The 17,751-nt window shown below is 35.4% G+C and overlaps 1 protein-coding gene across 1 annotated transcript in view; it reads left to right on the top strand.

Moving 5' to 3' along the window:
- Nucleotides 1-17,751, top strand: part of LOC149083093 (midasin) — a 376,364-nt gene that overhangs the window by 68,751 nt on the left and 289,862 nt on the right. The window contains exons 31-38 of the mRNA XM_089236227.1: nt 1,622-1,821; nt 4,690-4,838; nt 5,411-5,626; nt 6,733-6,941; nt 7,359-7,481; nt 12,018-12,215; nt 12,844-12,951; nt 14,587-14,688. Coding sequence (XP_089092353.1) covers nt 1,622-1,821; nt 4,690-4,838; nt 5,411-5,626; nt 6,733-6,941; nt 7,359-7,481; nt 12,018-12,215; nt 12,844-12,951; nt 14,587-14,688 — 1,305 coding nt within the window. The remainder of the gene's footprint in view (nt 1-1,621; nt 1,822-4,689; nt 4,839-5,410; nt 5,627-6,732; nt 6,942-7,358; nt 7,482-12,017; nt 12,216-12,843; nt 12,952-14,586; nt 14,689-17,751) is intronic.

Raw genomic sequence — 17,751 nt, 5'->3', positions numbered from 1 at the left:
ATGATATGCAAATAAAGAGATATGGAACCAATCAGAGTATAGCGCTGCGGTCGGCAACGCCTATATAACACAACAAGTGTCTGGCATAGTTGTTAGATCGGTTACTGCTGCTACAATGGCAGGTTATAGAGATTTAAGTGAGTTTGAATGTGGTGTTATAGTCGGCACACGAGAGATGGGACATAGCATCTGCGAGGTAGCGATGAAATTTGGATTGTCACGTACAACCATTTCACGAGTGTACCGTGAATATCGGGAATCCGGTAAAAAATTAAATCTACGACATCGCTGCAGCCTTAAAAAGATCATGCAAGAACGGGACCAACGACGACTGACGAGAATCATTAAACATGACAGACGTGCAACCCTTCCGCAAATTGCTGCAGATTTCAATGCTGGGCCATCAACAAGTGTCAGCGTGCGAACCATTCAATGAAACATCATTGATATGGGCTTTTGGAGCCGAAGGCTCACTCGTGTACCCTTGATGACTGCACGACACAAAGCTTTACTCCTTGCCTGGGCCCGACAACACAGACATTGGACTGTTGAGGACTGGAAACACGTTGCCTGGTCTGACGAGTCTCGGTTCCAATTGCTTCGAGCTGATGGACGTGTACGGGTATGGAGACAACCTCATGAATCCATGGATCCTACATGTCAACAGGGGACTGTTCAAGCTGGTGGAGGCTCTGTGATGGTATGGAGCGTGTGCAGTTCGCGTGATATGGGACCCCTGATCCCCAAAGCAGTATATGCCAAAGTCTGCGACGTACGTCGCAGAACAATCAGTGCTATTACAAAACAATCGGGAAGAATTTTAAGAAAAATGTAGAAAACACTACTATGGGAACAGCAGAACATTTCCAGTCAGTCGAGGGCTCATTGCAGAATGATGCAAAACATTCTGCTTTGGGGCCCCTGATATGTCTAGATAAGACTTTGACAGGTGACAGGTACGTAAGCATCCTGTCTGATCACCTGCACCCATTCATGTCCATTGTGCATTCCGACGTACTTGGACAATTTCAGCAGGACAATGCGACACCCCACACGCCCAGAATTTCTACAAAGTGGCTCCAGGAACACTCTTTTGACTTTAGACACTTCCGCTGGCCTCCTAAATCCCCAGACATGAACATTATTGAACATATCTGGGATGCCTTGCAACGTGCTGTTCAGAAGAGATCTCCACCCCCTCTTACTCCTACGGATTTATGACAGCCCTGCAAGATTCATAGTGTCAATCACCTCCAGCACTACTTCAGACATTAGTCGATCCATACCACGTCGTGTTGTGGCACTTCTACGGGCTCGCAGGAGCCCTACACGATATTAGGCAGGTGCACCAGTTTTTTTGGCTCTTCGGTGTATTTCACTGCCTCTGATTATCTGAAATCTTGAACTTTCATGACTCCCATTGACCATTTTTTAGACTATTGTATTTGGATACTCAGAGTTTATTAAATTCTTTGATATTCAGCAGAATTCCTTCATTCTAGAAATGTTTTTTTTTTTAAATAAAAATATACTACAAAATCTGTTTGGTTATCTACAACTCTTATCATGGACACATTTTGCAAAATATATTCACCATATACAAATGATTTTTTTTTTGTAGCTTTCTCCTGCATTGAGAAATAGATTCACTGAGATTTGGTGCTATAGCAGTTTATTAACAAAAGACCTGTTTGAAATTCTATTAAAGAATCTAAGTGAAAGAGTACCTTGCATAAGAACAAGTGATCGCGGTCACTGCTGGATTGTTTCAGGCATGGTGCACTTCCTCAACTGGTTCCGTACTTCCAACTTCGGAAGAACGTAAGTTTTTCTCTTATTTTTGTTGAGATATATGGCCACCCCACCAATCAACATTTACTCTGTTGCAAAAAATTCATGATCTTTGAAAAATGCAGACCTGCCAACTCTTTGGATTTAGGCACGAGACTCTGGATTTTTCATCCTTCTTTCCTGCTCTCCAGATTAGTTTGAATTTCTCCAGATTTTACGCGAGCTTTCACGTTGTCGTGACGTCAGTGGGACGTTAGGGAAAACACCCATAGAGGACAGCTGTGGTCATTTCCATCGAGCAGCCGTAAAAAAAAGTCTTGGTGACCGTGTTTAAGCAACTGGGAAAGACGTGACTGCTTATGTAGTGTTTATCGGCAATGATTTATCAAGGAATGACTTTGGTTGCTGAAATTCCTGTATAATCGCTATTGTATTCCATTAACAGCCATGCGGTAAATACAAGTTTCTTCATCTGCAGCTTTTTGAAGTTTTTAAATTGTTTTCTCCGATTAAATATGCCTTCAGAAAGAAAATATAAAACTTTAAGCTAAATATAAAGCTTTTAAGAGTTCATATACCCAAGATAATCAATGATAGCACCCAAGAAAGGAAATATTTATGTTTTACGAACAGTACGTAGATGTGATTTCTCTATTTTGCATGAAAAGACTGACGTGGAATTACATTCTGCTTGGGGGGGGGGGGGGGGCAATAATGGAACTTCGTCTTGATCAAAAAAATTAATTTTTAAAAAAATTAAGTCTATGATCGAAGGGGGGGGGGTACCCCCTCGGAAGAATATCTGGATTCCAAAAGTTGGCACGTATGCATATGTATGTTAGTCATATATGATCGATAAAAAAAAAAATCTGACTGAGAATCTGACGCTAGAAGTGATATTTCTAGGTTTGACACAAACTAGATTCACCTCAGTTGAATTTAATTTTAATCATTTAAAATTGAATTTTTAGAAATAGTAAATTTAATTGAATGCCGTAGTAAATCCCACGCGTGGATTTGTTCACTAAAAATTTTTGGTGATAATCATGATTGTCTCTTAATCGGGGAAAGGGGGGGGGCTTTTTATTTGAACCGAAATATAGTACATTAGTGAAGAGTAACAAAAAAGTGAAGCGCTCTGAATGTAAGAGCTGGAGTAACACTGTTATGTCGCAAAACTTGCATTCGCTGTGAAATATACTTTTGCCCGGTAGCCCAAGTTGATGAGATACTCGCCTTAAGTACCAAAGAATGTTTATAGATGTTGTGAGTTCAATACCCAGTTTGTCCTTGTCAGAAACTTTTCTGAACAGGTAAAACAAACAGCAACATGACCACAGAAAAAGATTGCAGCTTCGGGGAATCCCACATTGAGGGGGTTAGCACAACAACCTCTCGGTGAATATAAAAAAGGCTGCTGCTCGGAATTGGCAATAAATTGTAGGTCCAGTTTAATTAGCCCTCATGTGCAGAAGATGACTGTGGTGCCACAAAAATGATCAATGAGCAAAATATGCTCTTGTGGGGCCAGGGGTTGCAGTGTCATGAGGGGGTGGATAAATTGTCATTGTCTTTGATACAAACCATCTAAACCACCCCCTCTTATTTTTTTACATGATCGAATGTCTATTGAAATCCTCCCCACCACACAACCCATCTGCTTCTTGGATTCATCAGATCAGTTATTCTATAGAATGGGTTTCGAAGAAAAAGAAAGTAATTCACTTTTTGTGTTCATTTCTTTTCACTTAGGTCCCTATATAAGTTTCACTTCAAAAATGTTCAATTAATGATAAATACTTTGTGAACAAACAGAAAATATCTTTATACAGGAATTATCATTATTTTAAAAGGCAGAAAATGTATTGATGAGCATTTTCATCAATGACATCAATTTCCTTTTTGGTAAAATGTCCTCCTTTCTTGGTTTGGTCCTACTTTCCCAAATTTTTTATCAAATCCAATCAGCAAAATTGATGTAATTGATTTACATTAAGTAGGAAATCGTTGATATATTGCCAAATAAATACAAATGTAGTAGATTGTATTTAATGATTCTGCTAAAGCAAATATTCTATCGTTTTTAAAGTTATTTTGGGGGAGAGAGGGGGGGTGTATGTGGACCACCCTTTCATACAGGTTTCACTATATGCATATAAGGTGGAAGACCTGCAACTTGCTTATCACTAATAGCATGCCAAGGCATTAAATGTAACTATCAGATGGGACAATTCCATATATATGTATAGGGCATCTTTCAACCGTAGATGTGAGCAATGGTAAAAACTGAGTGGCACTTGTAAATTTTTATGTGAACAAAAGTGTGTGCGATTATTTTTAAACTATTTCTTCATATTTGAATCCTATTACTTATTAAATTTCATGATCAAACAGTTCTAGACGATTTTTTTTTTCATTTTTTCCCCTATCCTTTATCAAGACATTTTCTGAGTTTTGTATCTTCTGGTTAGTTGAGGCTGTAGACTGCTCAGAACATGGAACTTAGATTTTTACGACAATCTGTGCATGCCAAGATTGTTATGTAGGCTGGAGTTTTACAATTATGCATTAAAAAATTTTCAAATATTGGTTTTTTGTGCATAACTGTTTCAAAAACATATTCTATATTCTTATAAGATTTATTTCATTAATGACTTTTTAGTGTAGGAAGTACCATTATTGTTGAGATGATGGGGAAGGGGAGAGGGACTTGAAATGCTGAAATTCTTGTTTCAAACAATTTTGTTTTGAAATTTGTACCAATATGTTTGACTTCAGGATGCTCAGAAGCATTTTAGATAGACTTTTTATATTTTATTTTTCAATGCTTACAATTTCTTATCAAGTTTTTATACTTTTTTGTAATGTATGTTTTGCAATTTTTTTTTTTACATAAAGGGTCACTGTCACTATCAGAGATGTGCTTACGTGGCTGGACTTTATAAATGTGACTGCATCAAAATCAACAGAAGTACAAAATGTCTTGACTGCCCCTGAAGCATTTCTTCATGGAGCTTGCTTAGTATTTGTAGATGGTCTTGGTTCTAGTAAGATTTTTCCCCATTACTTTATAATCATATCTATATCCTTTGTCCCTGTCACACAACTGCAAAATGCCAATAACTTGTAAAAAGGGGCTCTTGTTAAAAAGGTTAGGAACCTCTGGCAAGAAATTCAGGTTGCAACTGCTCCAGCAGCAAATTTTATGTCGGAACAATGATGCCATTACAAAATCAAATTTTAAAGGGGTGGCATCAAAATAGTGTCCCCCCCCTCCATGCACACAAAATCCTACTTATAGACCTGCCTCTAATTAACTGTTGTTATTGGTACAAAAGTCACCCAGAAACTTATTGTGATGAATGCTTTTTGTTTAAAAACTTCAAATAACAATTTTGCCTCATTTATGATTTTCAGTGTCATATTAATACTAAAAAAATTATAGTCAAAGTTAAAATTTGGTTACATGTAAGTGGAAGACAGTATTTTGTTTGGCAGCGATAAGTTTCAGCTGCATAGAAGTTTTGATACATTTTTTTCTTGATTAGAGACAACTTATTTTTTTTTTATTTGGGTTTTCTTTGCATTTCACTTTTAATTTTTTTTTTTCAATTTAAAGGTCGTTCGTTCGGAAGTAATCATAAGGAAGTTGAGAAAGAAAGAAAACTATGCTACAGTAAACTTCTCCAGTTAGTTGAGACCTCAACCTACAAAAAATATAGTGGTATTCGAAAACAACTAATGAGTCATTGGAAGAATTATGTGTATTCATTTGAACAAGAAGAGAATGGAAAAATAGATCATTTTAGCCTTGGGCCATTTGAAATCCCATTAGGTATGTCTTGTTTCTGTTTCAGTAAACTGTTTTATGAAATTTGATAATTTCAAACTTTATCTGATCAAATAATAAAATAATGGTAATATTGTTTATAAGTGAAATCCAATTGAAAACTTTTACTGCAGACATGTCCTAGAACAGTAATGGGAAAACTAAGCTCCTAAAATTGTTTGCAAATCACTGTCCTTGAAAATTGTTTCAAGATGTTTACAAAATGAATTATAATGATATTGCTAATTAAATCTGTAGTCACAGTTCAAAAATAGTGAACTATCTGCAAATCAAAATTTCTAGCTGAGTTGAGAAAGCTAAGTGAGTGATACATTTGATTTTTGATATAATTGTCAAATTTTAGTTGAATAACATCTTTCAAATTTCTCACCATTTATGCTTGATGTATAGATGAATATTTTCCCATCATGTATATGTTCATCTCTGGATTCATTCAGCCCATGCATTCCACATGGAAAGGTTATTAGCTCAAAGCTCCACCAATTAGGCATGGTGTGATGCATATTCACATATTAAGTTAGACTTTTGTCTCTTGTGGCTACTTTACCACACATCAACTCTGGTCATATCACTATACAGCAATTTATTACTGAAGGAGTTGGAAATGTAGGCGCCATATATTGTTGGATGCCTCAGACTCAGTAGGGGAAAGAACTTGTTATCTATGTACTTCGCCAGAGCTGAACCTCACGGACCTGATGGCAACCTTCATGGTGATAGACAAGAGTTTTACTACCCCTCCACTTGGGCGCGTCTTGATGATGCTGGAGTTAGAACTTCGCATCAATTTTGCGGGTAACAGGGCTATAATAGTTGCATCTTGTGAGAGCATTAGCTATTTTCTCTTAAGAAAAATAGGATCTATATGCCACTATTATTATTTTCTTTATTCAGAAAAGATTTTTTCATTGGCTGATTTTTTTTGCTCATTAAATTTGGGTGAAATTTCTTTGACACACTTGTATGCTTTTGATAATATTGATGATTCCGTAGTTTCATTTTCGTAATTGTTGATATTTTATTGATTGATTAATTATTTAATCCCTTTATTAGTTTTAATTAAGTAAAGAAATTTTCTTTTTTTTCTCAAGGGCCAGAGGGAGAGTTTGATGTGTCAAGTTTCTATGCTCTTGATGTTCCAACAACCAGGTCTAATGCTGTTAGGATTATGCGTGCTATGGTGCTGAAAAAACCTATTCTTCTTGAAGGTAGTCCTGGAGTTGGTAAAACCAGTCTTGTAACTGCACTGGCTAAGGCATCTGGATATCCATTAGTGCGCATAAATCTTTCAGAGCAGACGGTAAGTACGTTGTTCAGCTTTTTTTGAAAGTAATTCGTTAATGGAGTAGAAATGCATGAATAGCCTAGCTGTTGAAAAATAGAGGATAATGAAGTCCTTTGGCCTCATTTTACTGGCGAACTGTTGAGCTTAGAGTCAAATAATGTGCAGACCTTGGATACGTCATTCATATTTTACAAGCAGTTGTATTATTTATGTATCAATTTTATTTTTGTTACATTACAGAGTGTTAGAAAAATTAACATTTTAAACATTTGTTACAAAACATACAGAATCATTTTTTTTTAACAACCACTTCATCATAGAACTAACTAAAATGTTGAGATAGATTTTATTTGCTATTTTTTTTGTTCTGATTGGTATGATATTCATTTCTGAAACTGTTTGAATTTTATTTTGTTTTGTGTCTCTCTTCAGGACATAAGTGACCTATTTGGAGCAGATTTGCCAGTTGAAAAAGGTGAAGGAGGTCAGTTTGCATGGCGGGATGGTCCTTTACTGCAAGCCATAAAATCAGGCAGCTGGATAATATTGGATGAAGTAAGAGTTTAATTTGCATTTCACCTTGATTCTAGTCCAAGATACTTGAAATCATAATAGTTATGGATATTATTTTTATGAATAACACAGAATTTGGTACATTGCTTAAAATAATTCTGTAGAGAGTTACAAATTAGCAATTGTTTTAGGTGCAGCAGATAGTCTGGCACATCCAGTGATCCAGTGTTATTAGGCAGGTTTTCTTAAATCATAGAAAAAGAAAGCATGTGTATGCTGAAGTTTGTTGCTTAAATTGGCTTTTTCAATTAAACTTTCACTAATTTAGCAATTTCGATGTTCGGGCACACCCTTGTTCTGATATGTACCAGATTAATGAGAGTCTACTGTATTTATTATTAGTACAATATTGTCATTTTAAGTGTTACATGCAATCAATGAGGTTTTCAGGGCTCGGCACGGGTCACTTTTTCCCCTAAAAGTCACTTTTTTAGAAGTTGGTCACTTTTATTACCTATTTTCGGGCCCAGGTCACTTTTTCCACTTTTTTTAGCAAAAAAACCTCGGTCTCGCGCGCTTTTCGGCTGTCAGTGTTTTTCTTTTCTTCAAGGAGGAACTTTACCGGTTCAAGGTCGCTAATTTTCTCCCTCCCTTCATTGAACTACGATCGTACAAGGAACCCCTATATATATATGAAGGCGTCTTTATCTTCCCGGGAGCATACCGTGTGACGTCAGCATAACTTGATTTCAAGGCGCTTGGAAAGAAAGCTCCTTATAGTTAAGAGTCGTCATTTTATGGAAAAGCCGGTCGGAAAAAAATAGCGTAAAAGGCGTATTTACAACAAAGAATTTTTTCCCCTCCTCTACTACCATTCTTTCTTATTTCCCCACTCGTTCTTTCATTTTCATCTTATTTTAAAATTGATCCTTTATTTTATTTGTTTTAAAAAGTTTTAGTCCTAAGGGCCGAATTCCTTTCTTGGAGCATCGAGCAAGTTACATTTGTTGTTTGTTCTATCGTTACTTTCATTAATTTTTTTAAATATTTGAAATGACGATTTAAAGGCTCATTTACATTGAGCGAGTTTATAAAGAGAGCCCGTGCAGAAACTAACTTACGCGCAGCGGGAGAATACCAAAGCGCGCATATTAAAGATGCGTACTATTAATACGTATTAAGCGTATTATTAGTACGCTTTGGAGAATACTCTTGTAGCTGGCCAACGTTAAAGCAGCTCGCAAGTATTTTGAATTTACTTACAATAAAATAAAATATCATCCGACTGAAAATCGCGATCTATCTAGAAATAAAATTCGTACTATTTTTCTAACTGGATTTAAATCTCAGCAAGAAACCGTAGCCCCAGATATGATCGAAAGGAGAACTATTTATGATAAGATCACAGAATCCTGCAATTCAACGTTTATGGAAGGAGGACGTCACTCTCTGCTACCATACGAAGGTTTTTAACAACTGGCTGTTGCGAAGATATATTTTGGAAAGAGAGAAAATTTCAGCTGCCCCTGCTGGGAATCGAACCCACGTCCTTTCACTTTCCGGTTGAATTTTCTCTTTCCAAAATATATCTTCGCAACAGCCAGTTGTTAAAAACCTTCGGATTCAACGTTTAGTTTAACCAAATCAGATGAAAATTGGTCATCAGGCTGATGAAAACTCAGTTAACGTGCATGCGAGCCGTACATAGAGGCGGATTTAACGGTGGGCACACCGACCGCGCCTTTGGCCCCTACTTTATACTTTTTTCCTAATTTAAGGGGCGTAATATTAATTTTTTTTTAAGCCCGGGCCGTCATCAACTGACCTTTATCCGCTTCTGGTCGTAACTTAATTTAGAGCATCTTCACGATGCTGATTGTTGACTTAATATCGACATATTGCGCTCCATTCTCGGTGTTGTGTAAAAAAATCCCCTTTTCAGACCTCGGAAGTTATTACAACGTTTTTGTGTCGAGTCGCTGTTACGACCGCAATAGGAGAGGGCGGGGTCTGGTTCCACGGGTGTTGAACGAGGAAGGGTGCCGAGTTTACTCTTTTTTCCGTTATTAAAAATGGATACCGGCCCCGGGCGATAGTAAATTTTCGTACGTACTTGTGGCCCGGGTTGCTACATACCGTGATCAAATCCAAAACTGGGGGGGGGGGGGCAATGCCTCGAATGGAATTTTTGATAGAATGGTATATTTAAGAAAAGGAAATAAATTCCTTTTGAAAATTATCGAATTTCACAGTCAAGGGGCAGTAAAATTACATTTCCCCTCCAGAAAAAATATCGTATTACGTCCATGGTAAATCGAGTGCCCCGGGTGGGGGCGAATTCACTGTTTTTGTTCTTTGAAAATTACGGGAGGAGTCCGAGCTAACGTGGCGACTATATTCGCGCTAAAATAGAGTTTATGGATGCTGCTGTCAGGGCTACCTATCAACCGCATTTATAAACCTCGTATGTCGTTGATTCGATTTTTGTGTTAATTTTATCCTAATTTTCCGTATTTCCCGATATATTTCTATCGATTTTCGCATATTGCCGCATATTTGGTTGATTCATGTTATAAATTATATATTTTTTTGTAATTTTATGTTCCCTTTGTCAGCCATCTTGAATTGACCGCCGCAAAAACGGCGATTGGTTGGCGCGGAAAAAAGTCGCCACGTTGGTGCTTACAAGGTTCATGGGAAATTTACCGGGGAAGACCGCGGAGTCTTTTTCTGTTAAAAATTACGGGGGGGGGGGGCAAAATTATATTGTTTCTGGGTAAAGTAGTAAATGTTGTTTTTGCAGGGGTGTATGTTGTGTGTAAAAAAAAAGGAAAATATATATTTACAAATTTTTCTCTCAAAAACCAAACAATTTCAAAACTGATTTGTTTTCTCCCTCACCCAAGGGCAGTATTATTTTGGAACCTCCTCCGCCTGTAAAAGAGTAGACCCACGCACCCTTCCCAGTCCAGCCATAGGTGCAGATAGACTTGAAGGTCTTAGAGGTGCGGCAGATGACAATTGATATACATCATGTATACATCAGTAGGCTCTGCCATTGACGTTGGGGGGGGGGGGGAGGATGGATTGCCCTCCCTCAACGTATAAGGGGCCGTTCAAGTATTACGTAAGCAAATTTTTAGCCATTTTTGACCCCCTCCCTCCCCCCTTGTCAGCAAAATTTCGTCATCAGCTCTGCCCCTCTGAATCCTAACTCATATTTTCATGAAGGGTAGTTGATGACGTAAGCATTATCGAAACCCCCCCTCCCCCCTTGTCATCAAAAGTCAGCAAGTCATAAACCCCCCCCTCCATCGATGATGACGTAATACTTGAACGGCCCCTAACAATTAAAATAATTTAGTTAATTTAATAATTTAAATAATTTATTTAATTCAGTAGTTTAAGTAATATTTTAATTTAATAATTTAAAATAATATTGTTAAAAATGTAATTTTAGTTTTTTTTTAAATCAATCATTATAGTAAATTTCTTAATTTGTTGGAAGATATTATACAAACCTAATTATGTAAATCAATTTATACTAGTTAAAAAAAGTTTGAGTACATTTTGTATACTGTCATTCATAGCATAACATAATGAAAAATTCACTAGAATGTAGATGGGACAAATTCTCTCATCAAATTTTGTGTTATTTCATTTTTTTTTCCTTCTTTAAATGTGAAAATTTTTTCCCGTTTTGAAGTTTTTCCTGCTTAAATTGATTTTAAGATGGGTTGTGGATAGCAATATGGGCCATTCAAGTATTATATAAGCAAATTTTTAGCCATTTTTGACCACCCCCCCCCCTTGTCAGCAAAATTTCGTCATCAGCTCTGCCCCCCCCCCCCCGAATCCTAACTCATATTTTCATAAAGGGTGGTTGATGACGTAAGCGTTATTCAGCCTCCCCCCTTGTCATCAAAAGTCAGCAAATCGGAAACCCCCCTCCCCCCCCATCTATGATGACGTAATACTTGAACGGCCCCTATGGGGGGGGGGAAAGGCATTACTACTGTTACTTAGAAAGGATGTAATGTTACTCTCTCACACATAGTTGTTGATAAATTTGATAAGTTATTCAAAACTTTTCTGGTTAGCAGAATGCATTCGAGTTTGATTTATTTCACACTACTATACGTAAAAAAAGCAATTTCGATGAGCTCCATTGAAATACAAAGTTTAGTGAAAACTAAATTCAATTTCAATTCATTCAATTTGGTAATAATCAAAATTCATTGTCCATTTGGTCTCTTTCTAAAATTATTTTGGTCACTATTGGGTCACTTTTTAAACATTTTGGTCACTATTTGGTCACTTTTTTAAATATTTTGGTCACTATTTTCACTAGTTTTGAGGCCATGATCCGTGCTGAGCCCTGGGTTTTTGACATGAAAGTTTTGACCACGGTTCTAAAACTATTATGTCATCAACCTGCCAACCCTGTTCAAAAGAACTTAATTTTTGAACATAATAATCATTGAAAGATATGATAAAAAATAACATTATCCATTGCATTTCTCCATTCTGCTGTGAGGTAGCTGATGATACTTAACAATATTTCTTTATTATTTTCAGCTTAATTTGGCATCTCAGCAAGTACTTGAAGGTCTCAATGCATGCCTTGATCATAGAGGAGAAATTTTTGTTTCAGAATTGGGAAAAACTTTTAAAATTAATGATACAAGCAGTAGGATCTTTGGCTGTCAGAATCCTTTCAAACAAGGAGGCTCTCGGAAAGGTCTGCCAATGTCGTTTCTTAATAGATTTACTCAGGTATGAAAGTTTTTAGTCATTCAAATAATTCATGAAATTTTATTAAAAGAACCAAAATAGTATATATTGTGGAACTTGGATAATTTGGACAAGATTATGAATGGTGGCAGAATGGTCCATTCTCTGGGGTCAGAAGGGAGCCTAAATGCAAATTCTTGCACAGAGCTCAGGAATGGCTAGTTCCTCCACTGTCTCTTGTTTTCGCTAACCATTGTTACTCTGAAAAAAAAGTTTTTTACATGAACTTCATAATTTTCAGAAAAGTAAAACAATTCAGCTCTTGTGAAATAATTACAGATGGTTTTAGAAACGTGTTCTAGCTGTGATGTCGTATTAAACCAACTGTATAGGTTACTGGTCCAGATAGTATTTTTACTGTGAAGTTACTTGCCAAGATAGTATTTTTACTGTGAAGTGACTTGCCAAGATAGTATTTGTACTGTAATGTTACTTGTCAAGATGGTATTTTTACTATCTAAGTTACTTGTGGAGACGGTTTCCATGTATTTCAAGTCTTACCATGAAACTGAAGCAGTGCTATAATGTTATGCCTGTACATTTATTATATGTACTCACACATGTAATGAATTAAAAATTACATATAACTTTGATATTTCATTTACCTCAGGTATATATGGAGCCATTCCCCTCTTGTGATATAAAGACCATTGCAATCTCCTTGATTCCAACATTAAGAGAATCTGTTGTTTCTAGTATGGTGGGATTCAATGAAATGGTGAGTACCTATTTTCTTGATTCCTCCCCCTCATCATATGTTGTTGGAGCTTATATTCTAAAATGCTAATCAGTTCTTATAAAAACCAACCAACAAGGTAAAATGCAGCATATTCTATTCTATTCAAAATAAAGACAACTTTCCTTACATGATAAATGTTGGCTTCATAGTTGTAATAATAAACTTCCTCATAGCATCCAAATTTTTGTGCATTTATTAAGCTTTTTCCCTCTCATTGGTTTCTGCTCATAAGTGGGATTTTTACTTACAAGTGTGAATGCTGAATGTGTTACTGAAAGAGTATTTTAGCCAGTGATAGCTAGCAAACATGTTATCATGATAGGCTTAATTAATTTTCCAGAAAATTAACAAATCATCTATGATTCATGTTAATGCCATTGGAGCGTAATTACAGCAGAGCATTGATTATCCGAAACCATTGGGGATGTTCGAATAAATGATTTCTCAGGTAACCGATCATTCACAGAAAAAAATTGTACCAGTGTCATAGGAGCAATATGAAACAAACAGCAACATTCATCAACTCGTCTATTATTTCAAGTTTTATCGAAAACACTGAGGATAGTACATTTACATTCAGTTGCTGTTGCGAATTGTGCAACAACTACATCGCGATCTGTTGCAAGCAAAGGCTCGCATGCCACTGACGATGACGTGAGGTTAGTCACATAGGCTGTTGGAGGGAGGGGGAAAGCAATAGCGGAACTTCTACATGGCTCGCAAATTTGAATTTGCAGACTGGAACGCTTTCGGTTATAGCCGCTGTGATCATGATGGCAGCCTCTAATCTCAGGGACCCGGATTAAGAGTCCTACCGTCGCCGCAGTGGTGGTCTGTTGAAGTTGGTTTTTTGTGGTTCCCAACTTTGAGGTGCAAATGCGAACAGATCTCCCCGTTAAAGTCTCGCCACAGAGAGCAACAGGCTTACAAAGAGTACAAATATTCAATCATTATGCTTCACTCACTTCTCTTCTGAAATATAAATGGCAGCACTGAAAAATCAGACACAACACTAGATACACATTCAGACTGTTAGGTACATAATTACACGTTCGGCACAACTCATTAGGTAGTAGATTGCCCATAGCAATAGACCCGAGTTGTGCTCGGTTTGAAAGAAAGATAGATTGGTATTCTGATAATTGATACTGTACTGTATATGAAAAGAAAATTTCACATTTTTACTGAATCAAAAAAAAATTACTGAATTTTCTTCGAAACAATGTTTTATGACATGCTCCAGTAAGGTATGTTATACATCATTCGCTCTATGCATAATGAAAATACTTTTGCTGTCAAGACAAAATACTGTACATGGTATACAATCACTATAAGCTTCGATTTACCAAATGAACTTTTTACTGTACTTTTTCAAAATCACATGTAGAATTTCAGATTCCATGATTGAAGCATTTTTACAAATATTTTGTTGTAATTTAATTACAATGAAAGACAGTTGTAACCCTGTACTTGAAAAAATTCAAAACTTTGTATGAATATCTATTTAAATGCATTGGAAAACATTACATCCGTGAATATTCTTTTGTATTGTGATTTAAGAGTGAAATTATCGTTAAAACTTCGCTTTAAAACTTTTTATATTTATTTGAATAGGTTAATGATGCTATGCACAAGAATATTATAAGAGGTGCTGATTTATGGAATTTCAATCTTCGGGATATATTTCGATGGTGCGAAGTAGTGAGAGCAGATCAGGTGAGTGTCAGGCATCTTTTGGTTTTTTTTTTTTAATAGAAAGAAAATTATTGCTGGGAAAAAAAAAGATCAGAGAGTCAAACTCCATCATGAAAATGACCCATGTATATCCTAAAATATAAACTGTTACTGTAACAAAGTAAGAATTAACAGGTAGAATCATTTTTTCATTTTATTTTTAAAATAAGTAAATATTTTATTTCTTAATTGCAACATATTTTATTTCTTCATGCATTCTGATTGTGTATATATACACATTGAAACCCCTGTATAAAATGGAAAATCAAGAGACAAATTAATTTCCATTTCAGACTTGCATCTGTTTCGTGATTTGTTTGCCGTTTACAAAACCTGTTATGAGAATATTACCCTAACTTCTATAAACCAACGAGTGTTAAACAGAGACATGCATATTATTATTTTGAATTTTTTCTCGTGCTTGCTGTTTCAAATAACTATACATTTGAAATTTCATATTTAATGCTCTAATAGTTAAACTTCAATATGAAGCATTCTCTTGAATAGCAATAGAATGAACTTACTTTTGTAAAAAATTAAATTTTTTTAATACAGTGAAACCTCTTGATATAATGATACTCTGCTGTCAAAGAAAAAATATCATTGTAGAGGGATTATCATATAAAGAGGCAAAATTATTCTTACGTGTAATCAAATTTATGCTGCTGTTATATTTTTTACATCAACATTGGTAATACCATAAAAAAATTCACTTTCATGTTTTTGTAGTGGCATTGTAAAGTAGCGGCACCGTAATATTATTGAAAAAGCAGGCTTTAGCCTATATGTTAAAATGCCATGTATAATCGAGTAGAGTGAAAATAAAAAAAAAAAGTAGTACACAAAAACTATGTTAGTCCTAGAAGTAAAAAGGAGTTTTCACATAAGTATTTCTCTTCTCCATTATTTATTTTATCTCGGGAGAATACGACACCCCTGACATCCACATATTTATTCGCTGAAAAATTTTAATTTATTATACGAATTCACTAAGATGTATTGCCCGTAAAGAAGTTTACAACATTGCAATATGTGACTTACACAGAAAATAGCAAGCAATACCAATAACTAACTTTAGCTTTCGGGCTTTTTAGTGCGAAATATTGATATCATATGCCATCAGAAGGAAAACAAGTCACAAAGTTAAAATTAAATTCAAAATGATTTTGAGCAAAGTATTAAAAATATTGTTATAGCAGTTTCAAAAATCTTCTAAAAATATCGTTATAGAGGGATTTATCATAATGAAGGCTATTGTTGTATCGAGTATCTGTGTGGCAAGGGTTCACTATATTTAAAATAAAAATTGAGACATTGCATATCAGATCAACATTCGATAACGTTTGTGAAAGAAAGATTCTACATATCTGTAACATTTCAATTTTTTTTTTTACGCCTCTATGAACTCTATTTTTGTGTTCAAATTCAAAATGTGTTCCCTGTGGCTGGTGGCCATTTCTACACTGAATAAAAATTTCTGAAGTAGCCAAAACACTGTGTCGCTAAGTTGTGAACGATAATTCAGTCTCCGTCACGCATTACTCTCCCAAAATTATCAGACTTTTTCCATGAAATGGGAGTGTTTTCTAATAAGTCACCATTTCCGTCATAAATGAAATGTTAAACAAGCTTTTATATATATACCAAGTTTTGAATAGTAAATCTGCTTCCTCTCAAGCCTGACCCCCAGAACCAGTTCAGATAGGTAATAAGCATTCATCATTTTTCCAAGAAGGGACTAAAGGGATGATCAGAATGGCTTAACTTGCCTCCCATGCAAAGGACAAAAACTTGCACCAAAAAAAAAATTCTTTACTTTTAAAAAAGCAGGTGTTGTATTTACAAATTGACTAGATATGTCTTCCATTTCTGCGTTAGACTGTTTCTATAAGAAACTTGTCTAATGCAGAAATGGAAGACATATCATACAGCTAAAGAGGTTTCCTTATTATTGAAAAAGCATTAATTGTTCATGAGACTATATATTTGTTCCATTTAAAAGAGGTTTCCGTTTCATGCAGTATCTGTCTTAGACAGGTTTAACTGTATATATATATATACACATATGGGCCATTCTTATGAAATAGGAATAAAAATGAAAAAGTTACCAAAAAGAAAGAGGTCAACCAAAAAATCAGAAAAGTTATTAGGGACACTTCTTTACCTGCTAATCAACAAAATATAGTCAGCAATGAAGTTTGTTAAAAATTCATGATGAAATTTTTTTTTAAATTTAACTATGTTTAGAAATAGGGAAAATCAGACAAGGCATTTTACCTGTTTCAGCACTTAACTTGACATTTATGCGTGACACAACATGTTCCATATATTTTAGTATTTTATTTTCAACTTGCCCAACGAGGTGGCTGACACCTTGTTGGGCATTTTGTCTGTTGTGGCGTTGTATTTGTATTTGGATTAGCACTGATATTCTGAATAATTTTCTCACTCTTTTTTTTATGGAGACAACAGATTTTTAATTTGTTTTGCTAGAGCATGAGCTGCATTCTCAAAACAGTTTTCAGATGGAACATTATCGCAGCTTGATGTAGCAACCAAGAAGTTTAATTTTTGCTTAATTTTTCCCCCTTCTATGATCAGACTTCTCTTCTAGTTACCTTAATGCCAAGAGAAAGATATTTTTACATGTTTTCCAACACTGATAAAAACCAAGCATGTTGAAAACACATGCTTTTCCAAAAAAATAGCTTTGTTCAAAGTGAAAATAATTTTCAATTATAAATTTCTGTAAAAAAAGAAATTCCCAGGAGAGAGACATTTAATAAAAACAGTCACCTCTTTTTTTCTGAATAAATTTAATTTGAGAATTAATTTACAATTCTAAATGATTTAAAAAGCTTAAGTGATGGCTACACCCTTCCTAACCACCTCACCATAAAATCTGATTGGTGCAAGTGGTATTGTGGGATTTGAACCAATGTTTTCCAAATATAACGAAAGGAAAAAAAAAGCTGGGGGAAATTTTCATTTGGCTATTAACTATTGAAAAAAAATGTTCAAAATTGTAAAAGAGAATATGTAAAA

Source organism: Pholcus phalangioides, unplaced genomic scaffold (assembly GCF_987345545.1).
Source record: "Pholcus phalangioides strain wild (caught in Gottingen) unplaced genomic scaffold, Ppha-v1.0 ptg000009l_1, whole genome shotgun sequence".
Lineage (NCBI taxonomy): Eukaryota > Metazoa > Arthropoda > Arachnida > Araneae > Pholcidae > Pholcus > Pholcus phalangioides.
This window is presented reverse-complemented; position numbering and strand designations above follow the sequence as displayed.